General features: G+C 36.7%; 1 protein-coding gene across 1 annotated transcript in view; it reads left to right on the top strand.

Moving 5' to 3' along the window:
- LOC105825360 (chromosome unknown open reading frame, human C8orf34) overlaps positions 1-19,202 on the top strand; it is a 403,699-nt gene that overhangs the window by 300,201 nt on the left and 84,296 nt on the right. Inside the window, exon 9 of the mRNA XM_012663110.1 lies at positions 12,924-13,159. Within this exon, the coding sequence (XP_012518564.1) occupies positions 12,924-13,159 (236 nt within the window). The remainder of the gene's footprint in view (positions 1-12,923; positions 13,160-19,202) is intronic.

Here is a 19,202-nt window from a genome sequence, read left to right as displayed (position 1 = left end):
TGCCCAATAAGATTCCTTATTCCCATTTATGGTTAATATCCATTTCCACTCCTAGTGTCAGGTAACCACTAATCTACTTTCTGTCTCTATAGATTTGCCTATTCTGGACATTTCATATATTAATAAATGGAGTAACATAGTTGATGGTCTTTTGTGTCTGGCCTCTTTAACTTAACATAATGTTTTTGAGGTTTCAGGTTCATCCCTATTGTAGTATGACCATGTTACATAGGACAACGTAGTTTATTCTTGGTATAGTAGTAGTTCATTGTTGGATATATCACATTTTGTTTATCTATTCATGAGTTGTTGGACATTTGGGTTGTTTCTAATACTGGCCTAGTGTGAATATTTCTTTTATAAAGATCCTTATGCAAGTCTTTCTGTGGACGCATGTTTTCATTTCTCAGGGGAGATTCCTAGGAGTGGAATTGCTGGGTCATACTGTAAGTTTATGTTTAACTTTTTAAATTTCTCCTTTGCAATTTTTAAGGGCACAAAATTAAAGCTGTGAAGCAGAATCACCATAAAGTCTACCAGTTCCACTCCTAGGCGCATACTCAAAGGAATTGAGAAGAAGTATTCAGAAAAAAACCTTTACATGACTGTTTGTAGCACCATTATTCACAACAGCCAAAAAATGTAAACAACCCAATGTGCATGAACTGGATAAACTGTACAACAGATTATTATTCAACCATAAGAAATGAAGTTCTAATGCATGTTACAACATGGAAGAACATGGAAACATTTTGCTAAGTGAAAGAAGCCAGATACGAAAGGTCACATATTCTATGATTTCATTTATATGAAATATCCAGAATTGGCTAATTCATATAGACAGAAAGCTGATTAGGGGTTGCCAGGGGCTGGGAGGAAAGGAAATAGGGGAAGGACTGCTTAAAGGGTTTGAGGTTTTCTTCTGGGGTGATGAAAAATTTTTGTAATTAGATAGTAGTGATGGCTGCACAATATTGTGAATGTACTTAATTTCACTCAATTGTACATTATAAGTGAAAAATAGTAAATGTTATGTTATGTGTGTTTTACCACAATAAAAAATTAAATTCTGCATGTGACCTGCAAACAGAAAATTCTAAAATCCACATGAATAGGGTAGTGTGATTTGCTTCGGTACACTGCTTGCGTAGAATCAGAATGCCCAGGGAAATGATCCTTTCTTCGTCATTCTCATTATCATTATTGTTCATGAATTCAGTGTCTGCTATTTCCATTCATTGCTCAAGGAGTTTTATAGACATTATTTTTAATTTTAATAGTATTCCAACTAGGCAGGTATTGTTAATTCCATTTTTTTTTAAGATTAATTAATACAAACTCTAAGAGCTTAACATATTCCTACTCACAAAGCCAATAAATGCTGGAACTGTCAGCAGACATACTCTTTTATGGCTTTTACACTATGTTTTGTGGTTCTAAAATTGTTTGCTCTTTTACTAGCTGGAAGGCACTGGGCACAAAAGAATGGCAAAACAAAGCATTGTTATTGGAGAAAGCAGAAAAATCTGGAAAGAGACTCTATTATTGGAGACCTCAGTGTTTTAGGAAATTCTTATTGTGTTTAATGCTAGTGGCCTCCTGAGTAAACTGGAACAATGACCATAATTAATCCCATATTGTAACATGACAGTTCCTAGCTCAATATATGCTTACTATAAGCTGATTTCAAATATTTCGGCTTACTGCCAGGAAGAACACAGAGCTTGTAATTTCAATTACATGGTATTTCAAGTAGAACCATGTCTTAATATTGGAGGGAGAGATTAGAGTTGACTGCCGGGACAGCAACAAGATTCAGAGGAGGATTGTTATTTTTAAAGTATATTAAGGACCAAGTGGACCAGCTCACCCCCTGTGCTTGAAAACACTGCAAAGGCTAAAGGACTTAATGCTTGGTGAGTCTTAGAAAAATGTAGGTTGTGTGAAGTGGTTTTATATAGGGTTTCAAGAGAAAGTTAAAACTTTTGTATACCACATTGTATTGAGGGATAAGTGACTTGAATTACAATCAGCCTCCTAAGCTATGGGTTAGGATTTATCTGAAGTATAGATTTACCAGTAGGTGTTAGAAAAACATGAAATTACTTTGAGAAGTATTTAGCCATACTAAATGAAGTAAATAAAAGTATCAAATAAACAACAAACAAAAACCATCTTCAAGCTTGAAGATAGAATATGGGGGTTAGAATAGATATACAAATTATTTTATTATGACATTGTTCCTGAAATTATTAGTAAAACTTATATTGAATTGATATTTATAAAATATAAAATATTTATATCTTTGAATTTTAAAAATTCATTATGTTACAAATGAACTTCTCAAAATCTCTTGTATAAATTCATACATGTACCCACAAAGCCATGAACTTCCTTCAAATCACAGGAAGAAAGGCTGAAAGTTTTTGTGTTTTAGTTTAATGACATTTCCAGGCTCATTCCCTCAAAGAACGTGGAGCACTCCAACAGCAGTTGTATTCTCAACCGTCTGATATTAAGTGGTCTTTCAACCTTTCCTTAACTTCTCCAGGTTAAAGGAAATTAAGACCTCTTCTAAGAGGAAGAACATGTCTCTATTACACTTGTTAGAGAGTTCTTCCTTATTTAGAGTGATTAAAATTTGCTCCCTTTTACCTTCCACAGATTTTTTTATACTGATGTCTCACAAATTCAATTTCCTTCCCTTTGAATTCTATGAGCCAACAACTCCTTAAACCTTTCTACCTAGTTCCCTGGCAAGGGTTACACCTGCAAGTTCATCCCTTATCCTGCCAGAGCTTTCCCTTCTTTTGACCTGATTGTTAGATGCAGTCTTTGGAATGGTGGTTGTGCTAGAGCTGGCTCGCATGGCTCCCAGAAGCCATAGTGCCATCTTTTCCCAGCTCTGTGTTCAATGACATCACATGGGTACCTTAAAATCGGCCCCATAGGAATATTTATAGCATAGAAATCAGCATATGTCTTAAATAAGAGCTTTAATTTTTCCCTGGAAGACTGGTTGTTAAACTTTTATCAGCGTACCACTAGTATTAAGAATCTAAAGTGAGAAACATAGAGAATGAAACTTTTATAAAAACTAAGTCACTTCTTTTGGGACATCACTGGCAAACTTGTGCTGTGGTGCACAGCTAGGGCACCAGAACTTGTATCCTTCTGGAGTTTTCCACAGAGTTATGTGCATAATGAGTGATTAGTATTTCCCAAATTTAATTAAAGTGGGAACATTTTCTCCCATTCTTACATAAAATATCAGTGGGATGCCATAATCTGCGTATCAGAGACAGACTGGTTGAATTAGAAAAATGTTTCTTAATTTTAACTTTATTTGGTATGTTTAGGCCAGCATTTATCATTGGTTAGCTCTTGAATTGTGTGTGTGTTTTTTTTTAATGTCAAGAAACTGTCCATAGGCCGGGCGCAGTGGCTCACGCCTGTAATCCTAGCACTCTGGGAGGCCGAGGCGGGCGGATTGTTTGACCTCAGGAGTTCGAGACCAGCCTGAGCAAGAGCGAGACCCTGTCTCTATTAAAATTAGAAAGAAATTAACTGGCCAACTGAAAATATATAGAAAAAGTTAGCCGGGCATGGTGGTGCATGCCTGTAGTCCCAGCTACTAGGGAGGCTGAGGCGGAAGGATCGCTTGAGCCCAGGAGTTTGAGGTTGCTGTGAGCTAGGATGACGCTAAGGCACTTACTCTAGCCCGGGCAAGACAGTGAGACACTGTCTCAAAAAAAAAAAAAAAAAGAAACTATCCATAAATTTGTGGAGAGTTCTTTTTGAAAATAATATGGATCCAATTTCCTCCCAATCCACCAGAGAATGTTGATTTTTAAAAATGATAGGCAATATCTTATGAAGCTCTGTAGTGCTGCGCATTGTTTTGTCCTTGAGGGAATGCTTATAAGAAAATGACAAATAGCATATTTTATGGTCATAGCATGGCAACATTAAAAACATGTTCTCTTTAATAAAGTAAATGATCACTGTTTTATAAAAAATCTGTACTGTTGGATCAGTAGATGTGCTTGTGAATGCTGAATGTTAAGTTCAATACACAATCGGAGCACATACCCTCCTTTGTTAATCAACTGAGATAGTAAATATTAAGTTGATAATATGGCCCCTCTCACCATACCCACTGCATAAAGCCTTGTAGAAGAAAAATGAAAAGTAAAACGGTTTGAGCCCTAAAGACATCCTGGTTCTCTTAGAAAAATTATCTAAATGCACCAAAATAAAAGCGATTAAATAAATTATTTGATACAGACTGTATACATAATGTCAGTTTAGAGATAAGGAGAGCTTTCTATAGATTGGAGGAGTTAGATAAGATTTCAAGAGAGGATTGAACTTGATCTTTGTGTCACAGAAGTCATTTTTTGTTGTCAGTTTTACTAGTTAACATAGTATAATATCTCTTTCTAGCTCTGCAAAGTAAAAGCAGAAGGAAGACAGAAAATTAGGAGCCTCAGGTACATTTTACGGGACTCTCCCTTAGAATAGGATGATGTAGTTTACATATGACTCAGATAGACCGTGTCTTAGAATTTATATTTTCAAACTCCAACCTTTTCACCCCCCCCGTTTTTGTGTGTTTTTTTTTTTGAGAAATGTGGTTTCTAACATGATAAAGAGGATTCTGATGTGTGAATAACATGCTCCATATTGTTGAAATTGACTAATCACTTTGATCTGTCATGCATGGCCCCTATGTGACATTTCTTGGTGTGTGTTCTGTTCCTGGCTAGGGATGGAGTCACGGTCATGGGTGCCAAGCCCTTTCTGCGGCTGCTGGAGAGGTCAAGTCATGCTCTAGTCAGGAGCAGGAAGCTCTGAGAAGGAGCCTCCCACATTCTGTGCGGGTTCCCTTTCTGTGGTTGATGTTTAGCATTCGGTTACCATGTAATTTTGTGCAATTTTGTGCATGTGCTAACTGAAAAAAAAAAAAATCACTTAAAAAAAATGCCAGGAGCAATTTGGTTAGACAAACTGATTAAAAAATAGAGAGCTACATGGATTACGTTATAGTATGGGAAAAATGAAACTAATAAATCATACTGTAAACTAATAAAACATATTATTGACCTTAGAAATGAAAAAGTATATCCTGAAAGTGTTACTTTTACATTTTTTCTAAAGCTATGTTAAATTGCTACCTTAGTTCAAAGTGGAGAAAAGAAGCCAAGCCTGCTACCGGGAATGAAGTTGACAAGTATGTTCTTTCATGATTACTTTGTGTTAAGGCATAAAATTCCTTTTTGATGTAAACATGGCTTTTAAGAATCTGGAAAGGAATGTTAAACATCAGGTGAAGGTTGGAACCTTGAGGCTAAAGAAGACATTAAGTAAACTCTATCCACCCACATTACCCTAGAACTTGAATAAATTTAGAGCCTGCAAGAGAATACCTAAGATTCTCCCAGCCACACTGAATTAATATCTGAGTTAACTGAAGTTGTACTATTTGCATGCAGAACTTCTGGGATTTTTAAGACAGAAATGTAAAAACCACTCTAAAAGGCTCTACCTTTGCAATTCTACTTTATACAACTTTTAAGGTGACGTGAACATCATAGTCTATCAATCATGAAAAAGGTACACTTAGAAATGTTTACATAAAACGTCTACGTTTATGTGAAAAGCCAAGATAGAACAGATTTCTCAGGGCAACCACACTACATCTATCTATGTACTTCAGCTAGCCATAGGATAGATACAGTGGAAAATTTATTTTAATTACCACAACCTTTTATTACTAAATGGTATATTAATATATTTTTCTGTTTTCAAAGTCTTCTTAGAAATATTTAGCCTTGTAGGAAATACCCAGAACTTATAAAACTAAAAATTATATACTATAACTGGGACATATTTTTTTTTTGGTTGTTTAATCTGATGAAACAATGTGTCTCATGCCATACAAATTTCTTATTTATTTCAAATTTATTATTCAAATATTTAAATTTCTTCCTTCCAAATTACAGTAAATATTTTGGACCAGGCATGTATAAGAGATATTTCTAGAAGATAACAGGATCGCTGCATTCAAACTGAAGCCCAAGTTGAACCCTGGAAGAACCATCAAGATTTCAGTGTCAAGAGAAAGTCGTAGTGTAGATTCTGTGAGGTTCCTGTTGAAAGTCTTCCTGACACTGAAAAGTCTGAGTCAGCTGTAATTCCCTGTGGACTCCAACAGAAGAAACCGACATAATGGTAGTGTCAGTGGTAACACTAACAGGATAATAAACTGACATCATAAACTAGTTGCCTTTTACATATTGAAAATTGATTATTTGCTCGTGACTGTGCTATACTCTTCACAGATATCTTGTAAAATCTTCATATCAATCCTGTGTGATAGGTACTGTTACTCCAATTTTACAGCTATAAAAACTCCTTCCAGGAATCTCAGTAGTCTTTCTAGATTACAAAGCTGGGGAAGAGCAGAACCCGGCTTTGTCACAGGTCCACATGGTTCCGCAGCCTGCAGTCTTAATTCTAGTAGAATATCTCCTCTTGTGCAGATGTCCAACCACCCATAGTTGTTCAAGCCACCTGGATAAACAAGAGGAAATATATCCTTCATATTTCAAGAATCCACTCCATGCACAAGTGCATTTGTGGCACAGTGGTGCGTGCCTGCAGTCCCAGCTACTCGGGAGGCTGAAATGGCAGGATTGCTTGAGCCCAGGAGTTCAAGGCCAGCCTGGGCAACATAGATTGACTCCCATCTCTAACAAAACAAAACAACTAGGTGTGGTTGGCTATCCCCAGTGTAGACAGTGCATGTGAGAGCCACCAGCAACCCTGTCCTTTCTATCATACTATCTGATGTTCCTTGCATTGAGTACAGTACCCTGGCATACAGTGTGTGCTTGAAGGAAGGAACGAGGTTACAGGACTTTATTTTTCCTACATTTGCAGCCTGAAAGAGATATAAGTACTCTGATGCTAGTATAGATCACTTACACAAAATTAATTCAATTAGAAGCTCATTTTATTCTATTTTGAAAAGTTTACTGAATTTTTGGACTATTATTCATTTAAAAAATGTAGAAAGTGCACCATTTGTTTTTTTTTTGTTAAAAAATTATAATTGACACTAACTCATTCATTTGTTATTCATTCAGCTAGTATTTGCTAAACGCCACTGCTGGGCATTTTGCTGAGTGGAAGTGTGCATTTCTGAGGTAACTGGTAGGGGTGGGAGGGCAATTTTGGTTATAAGTTGAGTCTTTAAGGATGAAAATCTTTCCTTGTTTCCTTCCTTTAAGGAAGGAAAGGATTTCCTTCCTTAAAGGAAAGAATAAAAAAAAAAAAAAGGTAAGAAAGCTTAAATAGCATCTTCGTTAAGTACCCTGTATTTGTTTTGTTTTGCTTTTTATACTCAGTGCTATTAATTGGAAAAATGTTAAAGAATGTTCCTCAAAACAGGACTGGTATGGAAGTCAATCTGCACACTAAAGCATTCCAGAAATTGTATCAGTAAATAAATATCCTGATCCATATTTTGAATAACTTAAGTGGTGTTGATTGATATGATTTGAAACAGAACTAGATCATTTCTCTGTAAAAATCTGGAGGCATCACATATGGCTATTTCTTCTTAAAGATGAAAGAGAACTGCTATTTAGTTAAATGCAGTTGACAGAAGGCTTAATAGATGATTTACACATAGGACGATCAGATGCATACCAAGTGTACAATTCATGAATTAAAACAATTCCTCCTCCACAACATTAAAAAAAAAAGAAAAAATGTATGTTACCACACTTGCATTTCACAGTCTAATGTGATTGTTAGAGCAAAAATAAATTCGATTCCATTTTAAAGTCTGGCTGTACTACTGAGAAAAGACAAAACATTTTTATTATTTATTTTTTATTTTTGTATTCTTTCTTACAATCCAGATCTTTCAAATCACCTTTGAAAATGAAGATCAAACCTTGTGCTTTCAACAGGAAAATTCCATAGCTTCTGTGTCCCTCCATGTTACCTTCTGGAAGGCTATGGAGGCTGTGGGTCAGGGATATGTGTCAACCAGCTCACTTTAACAAGTGTGAAAGGTTAAAAACAACAGTGGTTCCTATATAGAATATGGAGCTGACTATGTGCAGAGTTTGTCCAAAATTTAAATTTAGGCCAAGCCAAATCTTGATGCTATTCTGAGAAGTATACACAACGTACAATGGATAGAACATGGATTCCAAATTCTAGAGACCCAATGTCAAATCTGGCTTGGTTTTTAGCTCTAAGATGTTGGACAAGTTATCTGGTCTTTGTGACGTCACTATTTTCACTCATAACACATAGGATAACACCAACTTTATATGGTTATAGAAAGGATTAACTGAGATAACATATGTAATGTGCTAAAAATGGTGTCTATTTAACTTATTCACAGTTGTTCCAGATTGTCCTGAATTCTTGGATTGGAATAGTCCGACAAAGTACGCGGTCAGTCAGCAAATACTTACAGCATGCTGGCTGGGTGCCAAACACTCTGATAGCATCAGGGACACAATTGTGATGAGGCTCAGCCTTTGTCCTTAAGGGGCTTCCACTCTGAGGAGTGAGTGAGATGACACACAATTCGGCCAGCCTAGGCTGCCTGCAGGGACGGCAACAGTAATGAAGGCAAGGCTGCCCATGTTTTTTGTTAAATTCTCTCTCTTTTATACAAGCCAAAAAATTGAATTGATTCCCCTCTGCCCCATGTGGACTTGTTTATTTTGTTCCTGTGGATCAGTGGTTTTGGATAATCCAATCCATAGTAGTATAATAGCAAATTCCCAAACTAAGCTACAGTCAGGACAGTGGCACAGGATGGTTTCTTATGTGAAGCTAAATTCAAGCCATACTCCTTAGTCAGCAGTTGATTTGGCTGGGAATATCCGACCGGAATATCCTTTCCAGACATGAATGATATATGAATATATTTATGTTAGTTCCAAGAAATCAGGGAGTAGAGCACCATTATTAAGGACTATCTATCTTTAATTAAGCTTTTCAAGTCTGTTAACTTTATTTCAAACTCTGGCAGGAAGAGTTATAAGGAATTGTGGCGGCTTGCTGTCTGCGTGGGAACCTGGGGGCCTTTCAGAACTGTACTTCTTTTCACCCCAAGCAGAGATAATGTAGAGCCTGCAAATTATTCCCTTAGACTTTATTTTCTTTTATTGTTCTTATGGGCTGACCCATTTAAGTAGTGTATTATATCTAACAGGTAGACTTCCTTACCAAATGGTCTTGACTTGCCTCAATGGGTGGAAGTTCTAAAGCCAGCATTGAAGGCAATTGGACTTATACTCACTTTTCCTATAAGCAGGCTGGCATAGCTGTGACCTTACTATCATTCCTTACGATTATGATAAAAATAAAAAACTAGTCATTTCGCTTTAACTGTTTGCATTTCCAAAAAGAATGCCCGAGCTTTCAAAGAAAAAACGCTCTTAAAAAATTATATGTACACACACATACACATATATAATATATATGCACAGTCTGTATTTCTCTTAACCATTCTAACCAAATATTTGTGCATGTATAACCAAATCACATTTTCTTTTCCCCTTACGTACACTTCCATTTTACTTAAGGGAAGGAAAAAATATTAAATTATCAACTTAACTTAAAGTTAACATCTAACTTTACAAGAAGGTATTCACCCCCATGCAGATGAAAACAACGATGGAGGATCTAGCCTTCCTTTATGCCAAAAAAGCAAAAATGAGAAAAATGCAATTTTGAATTTTCTCGTTCCTTCACACTTGCTTGTTCACCCCCATTGTTTCAGTTTCTCCCAGTGCGGGTCTTAGACAACTAGCCTGCCAAAAATGAGAGCTTCCCCAACAGTGGATTCTTAAAAGATTCCTTAGCTATGTAAGAATTGCAGAACACAGAAAAGCACCTTGTTGAGATCTATTGAATATTTATACATGTGAAAATGATTAAGTGTAATCTTTGTTTCAGTATTAGTGGAAAATGAAGAGAAAGTTATCTTTGATTCTTTCTGAATCCCTTTCAGATTATCTTGTAAATGCATGTTTGTTTAAAATCAGTTGAATTCTTAAATGAGATTTTAAGTGGATTGGGGGATAAAACTGTTCTTAAAAATGATTTATTATAGTATGGAAAGAAGACACCATACTGCCTTTCTAGGCTTAGTGCATTCATTCATTCAACAAACATCTATTGAACATCTTCTATTGTGAAGCACTCTGTGAGGCAGTGGGAATCTGGAAATGAAAGGTGCACCCCTTGCTAGAGCCTACAGTACAATGGGAAGAGCAGTCGAGTGAGAAGATGTTTGTGAGAGTGCAGCAATGCTGTGACAGATGTATGCACAGCATGCACAAGGAAAGGGAAAGGCACCTGATGTATCCTGCAGGGTAGAGAGTGATCAAAGACAGCTTTCAGGAGAAGGCGGCCTCTGGGTGGATAGCTAAATGAGTTGCTGGGAAGAGTCATTACCAAAGAGGGAGAGGACAGCCTGCCAGGAGGCTGCACACAGCTCAGCACAGCTGGAGAATTAGGTGATGGGGCCATGATGTTGGGATGACAGGTCATAATTAAGATGGAAACCACGTATCCAGTGCCTAGCACCATGATTTATAGATATTGACCCTAATTCTTTAAACTGAAAGGATTCTTATTTTCATTCTCTCTTTACAACTGAAGAGAGACTCGGGGAGTTTAAGTGACTTGCCTCAGAGGCCACACACCTAACGGGTTACAGAAAAAAAAGGTTCCAGTCCCAATCTCATCTCCAAAGCCAATACTCTTTTCACTGACGTGGGGCTTAGTTTCCCAGGGCTGTCAAATGACATGTTCATATCCTGAAAGTTTGGAGGAGACACTGAATAATTCTAACGCTTGCTCTTACTTATCCTCCTCCTGGCAGAAATAAACTAATTTATCTGGGTGTGAAGTTTTGCAATATTATTTATTGAATTCTCGTGAGACCCCAACACTAGATTTGGTGACTCACAGTAGATTTTTATTCTTTAAGCAACTTTACATATATTTGCAATGGGTTCATTTGTCTACAGTAATAATTTACATTCAGATTTAATATAAATAATTTGTTGGGTTGGCCTTGGACTAGCAAAACCAAGAAGTAGAAAATAGCAGAGTAATGTAATGCCTGACGAGAACTGGATTAGACGTCCAGGTGTGGACTTAGTCAACTTCTATCACAGTTTAAGCATTTACTCTGATGAATACAATGGTTGATTTCATTCCCTGTCTTTTAGAAAAATCATAGGCTGTGGATTCAAGATCTAGCTCTAACTTGGAATCTTCTTAGTCTCAGTTTCTTTGGCTACAAAGTAGAGATGATGGCTTTGCAGGAGTATTGTGAGGATTGAGTTCAGCAATACCTGTGCGTGGTCTATAGCAGGCACTGGACAAAGGCATTTTCCTTCCCTTTATTCAGATGACACAGGCAAAAAGTGAGGCTAACTATATGAAGACTTTCCCACTTCATTCCCCCAGATTAAATACAACAGAGTTATAATTATGAGGAACAAGAGTCAGTCCATTCTATCCTCTTAGTACCAATCTACCTCAATTAAGAGACCCAACTTTGGAAATTTAGGAAGAGACTACAAAAGAAATTTAATGTTTAGAATATAGGGCAACTTCTTCTTCAGTGAGGAACCCTTTTTATAACTCACTGACTGATCTTGCCCTCAGGATTTCAGACAACAGCTCTTTCCTGAAACTTCCTGACGCCGCCATGTTTTATTACTGCTCTAGAACAATGTCCCCTCATTTTGAGAGAAAAATATGTCTCTCTGAAACTTCATCTTTAAGCCTTAATTTGACTCTCTGAAAGAAGGAAGAACCCTAATTGCCTCTCCTTCTTTTAAATCTTCAGTTAAATATATTTAATAACAATCATTCTTTCTTTAGGTCTTCTACCCTTCTGATGAAAAATGAACTTCTTTAATCATCCTTTCTGTGACCTTGTTTCTAGAACTCTCTCCATTTGTTTTCTCTTCCTCCAACACACCAGACCTGAGCACAATGCACTAACCTTATCAGCAAAGTACGATGCAACTATTTACCACCAGGAGGAGTGTATTATACTTTCATTAACAGCGTCTGTTTTTGCAATAGCTTTTTGAGCAACTTCCACTGTACTTCTGGTGCAAGCTAAAGTTGCAGTTAACTAAAATTCCCCTTCTTTTCTTTTCTTTTTTTTTAATATGAACTGCTATCTGGCTATGTTTCTAGAATCCTACACTTATGTGATTTTTTAAAATAAAAAGCATAGTAATTTTATAATTCCATTGGGCTAGTTTCAGCTTCTTGGTAAACTTGAAAATTCATTTTTGTGCATTTTTTTTTAATATCTGTCACTGTCAAAGCTCTTCCTCCTCTACAAAAGTGGCCAACATTGTTACCACTCACCTCCTCGGCTGGAGCACACTCTGCATGATTGTGGGTGGTGTCCAGCCTTAGGTCTGGTGCTTGGCCCAATTAGTGATTAAAGATTTCTCTGATTATTTTAAGGAAAACTCTGTGCGGCAGGTGCCTTGATTAGCTTGATTCGTGTCATCTCTGGGCTTCAAAGGGTATTCTCTAAGAGTAAATAGGACTGTTTCCCAGGAAACTTGTGATCTTTAAAAATATCGAGGTTGCCTTTTGATGACTTGGCTTTATTAAATTGATATATTTAACTAACCGGCAGTGACCATAAAATGAGTTACATTTAACTTCTAGCTTGCAGTATTGGCACGGGTTTAAGACAAAGCTACATAGTTTGGCTGGGAAGTTTATTGTCAAAAAGTACCCAAGATTTTAAATGTTTATCTCAATTAACATGGAGAGTGCATAAAATTAGGCTACACATGCTATAAGAATTATTCTTTTCTCTTGAAATCTCTGGCTTTTAGATTCCCAGACCTGGCAGGAACTCTTTTTGGCTCGTCTGCTTCTGATCCTAGCTGTTTTCACAAAATGCAAACACATGCAAAAACATTGTAATAAACCTCAGCATTCAGTCATGTTCGGTAAGACCTCAAAAGATGTTTGCTTTGAACTTGGTTCTAAAGATGGGCATACCTTCATGAGAATGGAAGATATCTTCTTACTCTTTATGATGTGGTTTGGCCCTTTTCAGGGTCCCAAAGTAAGCTTTGTTCTGTAAGGCACATTAAATTCATTTTTTTGGACTAAAAATTAACAGAGAAATTTCTTCCTAGAGAACATCTTGGACTGGAGTCCCTAAAGGGGACAGGGTTTTAGACCACGAAGGAAAAACTGTATTGCATCAAAGAGATGAGGAACATCATCGTGAGACCCACCCTGTCTTAGATTTAATGAAGCATTTGAATTGTGGTTTATTAGGTTGTTGGGTCTGGTATCACTTTGTGGCTTTGCTTTAACGTGCTTACTCTACTGATTGGCCTGGGAAGTTAGTCCCAGGCACCAGTGAAACGAATTCTACTGGATAAATTCTCCCTGGAGGGAGAGGGATTATTTTTTCAGTTTATGCTACAATTTTCTTGGACTAAACTCGCAATGATTGAATTTGTAAACAAAAATTTGACTGAATTTATCTAAACTGCAGAGGTTTAAACAATGGCATGCTCCGTAGTTGGTGGAATATAATTGCAATGATACCTTCTGTGAGCAGCTTCTTCCACATCCTTTCCTGCTTTGTTTCCTTTCTACGTTTTATCCACTTTCCTTAATAATGACACTGCCAAACACCCTGCCTGTCTTAGAGAGAACTTTGGACTTTGATCTCTTCTTAGACCATTTTAACTGGTGGGTCTGAAGGTCTCTTTTTGACAGGCAATTTCAATTGAATCTACTCCCTTATTGCTGTTTTTATATTCTACCTTCAGCTTATTTTTGTTCATCTATGTTTTAGGGCCATTATCCAACTCAAAACAACATAGTCAATTTTTAAAATGTCTTTCTCTACTTCATATTCAGACTAAATTTCCTATTGATCCTAAATAGATCTAAAATATGACTTTCCCTCCTGTCTCTTGCTCCTGGAATCTCCCTGATTTTGTCATTTCGAAATATTCAAAACTGTTACACAAAGTCTTTCTTTCTGTCTTCTAACCATACCTTCTACTATCTTTTGTACATTAAATTAGAAACATGCACTTCTTGTAATAATTCTCATTGATTCAGTATCCATTTTGGAGTATTTCTTCAGTGCTATGGATGGTAAAGAGATAGACGGTGTCCACCATCAGAGAGCTTTGATGATGTGCTCAGACTGGCCCAAGTCTATGCCCCTCCCCATGGGATGAGGAGCCCGCGGGGTCAAGAAGACATATCCACCTGGAGCCTGACCACCTGCTAGGTACCAGGATCCTGGAATCCCCTGCATGAGTGATCCTAAGCCTGCTCCCTGGACCTGGACAGGCCTCTTTATCCAGTCCTTTGTCCCCCACTGCTAGCTCTAGGTCTGACGAGTGGGCACAGGCAGCTGTTTTGGGGGTGTGTGGATGAGCTTGGGCATACAGGTTGGGATGTCCACACATTGCTCACAAAGCTCCTTGTGGAGTAATGTGGGGTGTGGGGAAAGGGGCAGGGATGTGGAGTCAGAAGTTAGCAGTGACTGACCCTTGCTGCTCTCTCTTTTCTGCCACATTATGGTGCAGAACTTGAAGGAATTCAAAGATTCTATTAAAAAATTTTGAAGTTGGCCTTCCAATTCTGATTAAAATTCAGAATAGAGTCTATGTAATAGTTTGTTGGCAATGTGGACCACAGTTTGGCCCCCTGTCCCAGGCCCCGCAAGTGTCAATGTTGTCTGTGAATACTTGAGGACGGTGCAGTCAGTGGGCAAAGTTTCTGATGGAGCACATGGTGGAGCACAGTGGGGGCCACACAAACACGTGGGTCAGGGAAGTCTTTGTGGAACAAGTGGTATGACAGCTGAGACCTGCCAAGAGTCAAGTCTTGCTTGGAAGAGGGCACAGAATGTACAAGGGAATGGCTTGAGGAGGGAAGGAAGGACAGAGGGAGGAGGAAAGGAGACAGAGAGACAAAAAGAAGAGATACTGATTGTTGGGACCCTGGATGTTCTTGGGGAGCTTCCTGAGGTGCCCATGGAGGCCCCATGGGCAGGGCCAGGGGCTTGTTAAGGATGCTGTCTCACTCCCTTGTCTCAACAATTACTTTCTCTTGACATTCGTCATTTGCTTCTTTCTAACTCTGATGCCCCTGGCTTTTTAAAGGGCCACTTTATTCGTCATTGGTCAACCTTCCATTTACCCTTGAATTTACTCCTGAAAACTTATTTGTATGTGAAGCCATCTGATGACTTCCTGTCACTGAAAGTGCAAGATTCTTCTAATGAAAGGGACACAGAAATGAGAATAGATAAATTAAGAAGTAGCACCTGATTTCCCCACAATCAAGACATCTTCCTAGCTATATGTTTAGAGAATTAAGCATATCTCTAATTTTCATGCTGTTCATAATATTTGGTTGGTTTTCTCTGTCTTTCATTCACTATAAACCGTCTAAATACTAGTATTAATATTTATCATAGTGACAATAATGATGACAGCCAGGGATTTGTCCTTGTCTTCTATGCTTTATAGACATTATTTAATTTATTCCCATAGTAGCCCCTGAGACAAATAGTGCTATTACAATTTACAGATGAGGAAATGGAGACCAGGAAAGTTACGTAACCAGTGTCCACGAGCATAAGTGGCAGAACTGGGCTTGAACTCACGTTTGTTTGATTCTAAAAGCTGTACTTGAACCTCTCTAGGACATCACCACTTTTGTCACCTTCTGACAGTACATGGAGTCCAGACCGGTCTTAGTCCAATGATCAGACCATATTTAGCCCAAATTAAGCAGAAGAAATAATGCACTTAAACAGAGGTAGTGAGTCTGTACATATTAATGGGGATTGTCTTTTCAAAGTGTCCTCGAGACTATAAGAAAAACTTCAGAGTTAGTCACTATAGAAATTTGAATAAGTTGAAGACCCCTTTTATCTTCCCACTCGAAGTCACTTCTCTTATTTATTTTCAGGTCCCTTTTTTTCTGTACAATTGAATATGCTTCTATGCATTTTCCCCCAGCAAACCACAACTCTCCTAGTGACACTGTTTATGGCATCAGCTGCCAGGCTAGATAATGTTCATTTTGTTTATTTGATTTGGATCTTCATTCTCCAGATAGCATTCTCTCTGGATCACTTATAAAATCAATTAAAAAATAAAAAATTATCCCCCTTCAAATAAATGTATTAAGGGTTAAAAATACACATATGAATTTAAATGTACTTCTGTATCACATTACCTTCATTTGTTATTTTTCTTACAAAGTTTACATTATTCTATAGCCCTTTAATGTGTATTCCATAATACAAAGATATCTGAAATGTGAAACTGGTCTTTTTTGTTGCTGAATGAAAAAAAAAATCAGAGACATATGTCAGAAGAGACAAACACAAAATTATTTGTGTCCATGCATCTGTTAGAGAAATATGTTTCCCTAGATGTAGAGAAATGCCTACTAATATTACTTATCTGAAAAATCAATCACTTTTTAAAATTAAGGAAATATGGGCTGAGAACACGAGAGACATAAAACCCTTGGTATTTCATGAGCCTCAGGTATCAGTTTTCCTCCATGCTCCCATCTGAGTCACAGTTCAGGAAGTTGGTCACCTTAGCCGTTTAGTCATTTTGCAAAGACACAGGTTAATTTAATTTTAAAAGAATACATTATATGTTTGGTTTAAATTATGAGGCTCACATTCATATTTCACTGACCTTGCAAAATTTATACAGGTACTTTACAGATTCCAAAGTGACATCTATTGATTTTGTTAAAAGCTTAATGGAAAAGAATTTAAAGGCTTAATTATTTCAAAAGGTAAAAATCAAAATTGCTAACTGATTTTTATGAGGTCAGTGTTATAATTAGGTCAGTTTAAGATTAAATCAGAACAATATGAGTGTCCTTTAATTACTTCTCTAGATATATAACCAAGAATTATCACTTTACATAGACCAAAAGATTTGGATCAAGAGGGATTAGGCACATGACCATGGAGATATAGCCAACAATAAACGGAATATTATATCATTTCACTCTGATTTTTTAAGTTCCATGTGGATCTTACAATTATGCCTATAAAAATGTAGTTTAATATTAGAAATGGTTATTTTAAAATATCTATTTATTGCAAAATTAAACACAAATGTAGAAAATCACTCAAATCAAATGTATGGCTTCAGTACTTAATATAACAAGAACACCACTCAGGTCAAAAAATAGTACTTTGCCAGACAACCGAGAAGTCCCATCAGTATTCCAGTCACAATCTGAACTTCCCACTGCAAATAAAAACTTTTCCAACTTTCATAGTAATCAACTTCTTGCATTTAAAAAACAGTTTTATCACCTAAATATGCATCCCTTGACATTATAGTTACTCTTGCCAACTTTCAAACATCAAATATGTCAAAGTGTTTTTTAATCTATAGGTTCCTCCTCCATCTCTTACATTTTCTTACAAGTTATCTGTTAAAGAATGCAGGGCATTTGACCTGTAGAGTTTTCCACAGTCTGGATTTTGCTAACTACATACTCTTGGTGCAATTCAACATGTTTTTTAGTCCTCTATATTTTTCTGAAAATTATCCGGAAATGGGATACAGCTCCTCTTTGGCATGACTACTTAATGTCTACTTGTTTCTCATTTTATCATCTTAGTAGCTATTGATGATTAATGCTGACACCTATTCATTGGGTGTTGCAAAGTGGTGATATTCTGTCATTTCTTTTTTGTTCATTAGGTGGAATAATTTTGTTAAGAGACCTTTCCCTCATTTACTAGTTGGTTGACCAGTAATACAGGTGCTATAGGAAAGGCAGGGTATTTGCTTGACTACTCTTCTTTACTGGTTTTCAAGATAATGAATAGGTTCTGTATTATCTTCTGAAGATAACATTTTTTTCATTAAACTTATTTGATAAATTTCAGCCAATGGTAATTATTATCATTGCTAAGCTCAATTTTTCCTATCTTTGGCTCACGAGAGTTTCTTAAAGTTTGCTTTTGAGTCCTTTTGCCATGGCCCTGGTAGTCTCCAATAGCTTCCTTGCTGTTGGGTAGTACAAGATGTTCCAAGCTCATATTGTACATTTCCTTCCCTAAACATGGAATCAGCCATTATCTGAAAATCCCAATTTCTTTTAGCGAGAAATGGTATTTCCAGACCACAGTCTGGACCCCAGGGCTGCTCATTGTCCCTGAATTAGTCATTATTTCTAGCCCCTTTCAGTGGACAGTTAGTTCACATTGACCCTTTTCATTCAAAGTAAAGAATATTAAGACTTTAATTTAACCTCTTTTCTTGTATCTTTATCCTTTTTTCTGTACCAAGAATTCAGGTTCTCAATGATAAAGATGACACAGAATTATAATATCTCATAACAACTTACTTGTTTTAGTCCCTGTGACACACACTGTAGTCTCAGAATAAAAATACTAATACATCTGCCAATATGTGTATTGAAAGCAAAAAAATTTGCATATGCTCTCACCGTTGTCTTTCAATTTTTTAGTAGATGTAAGAAATCCACGTTGTCAGAGCATATAGCCATTGCATAGTATATTCTTTCCTTTCAACTGTCCTGCGGTCTTTGTGCAGGTGACTGTGTTAATTGTCACCACCATTTCTTATATCTAGGCATTTTGGTTTTCTGAAGCTCATTCTCTACCAGATTGCTGGGCTTACACTTTCTTGCTTTCAGTAGCTCAAGTATATTTCTTTATTTTTCATCTGGCATAAAGCACTGCTTTTAAAGTCTCATGATAATCTAAATATTGTCTCTTTATAAATCATATGGTCTTTTTTTCAGATGCCTAAAGAACTTTTTTCCTTTCCTTTAAAATACAATCAATTTTCTAGAATATATCTTGTGATAGTCATTTTGAATCACTATTATCAGGTATGCAGTGTAATATGTATTTTTTTTTTAATTTTAGGAAAGTTTTGTTCAATTATAACTTTTTGCATATATTCTCTTCCCTTGATTTTGTTTTCTTTTTCAGAGTCTCCTGTTATCCATATATTTGGTCCTCTCTGCCTATCTTCAATATTTATCACTTTCCCTAAAATTCTCTTTTAATTTTAGGAAAGTTTTGTTCAATTATAACTTTTTGCATATAT

The sequence above is a fragment of the Propithecus coquereli genome, unplaced genomic scaffold (assembly GCF_000956105.1).
Source record: "Propithecus coquereli isolate 6110/MARCELLA unplaced genomic scaffold, Pcoq_1.0 Scaffold8, whole genome shotgun sequence".
Taxonomy (NCBI): Eukaryota; Metazoa; Chordata; class Mammalia; order Primates; family Indriidae; genus Propithecus; species Propithecus coquereli.
The sequence above is the reverse complement of the archived record's forward strand: the minus strand, read 5'-3'. Positions and strand labels throughout refer to the sequence as shown.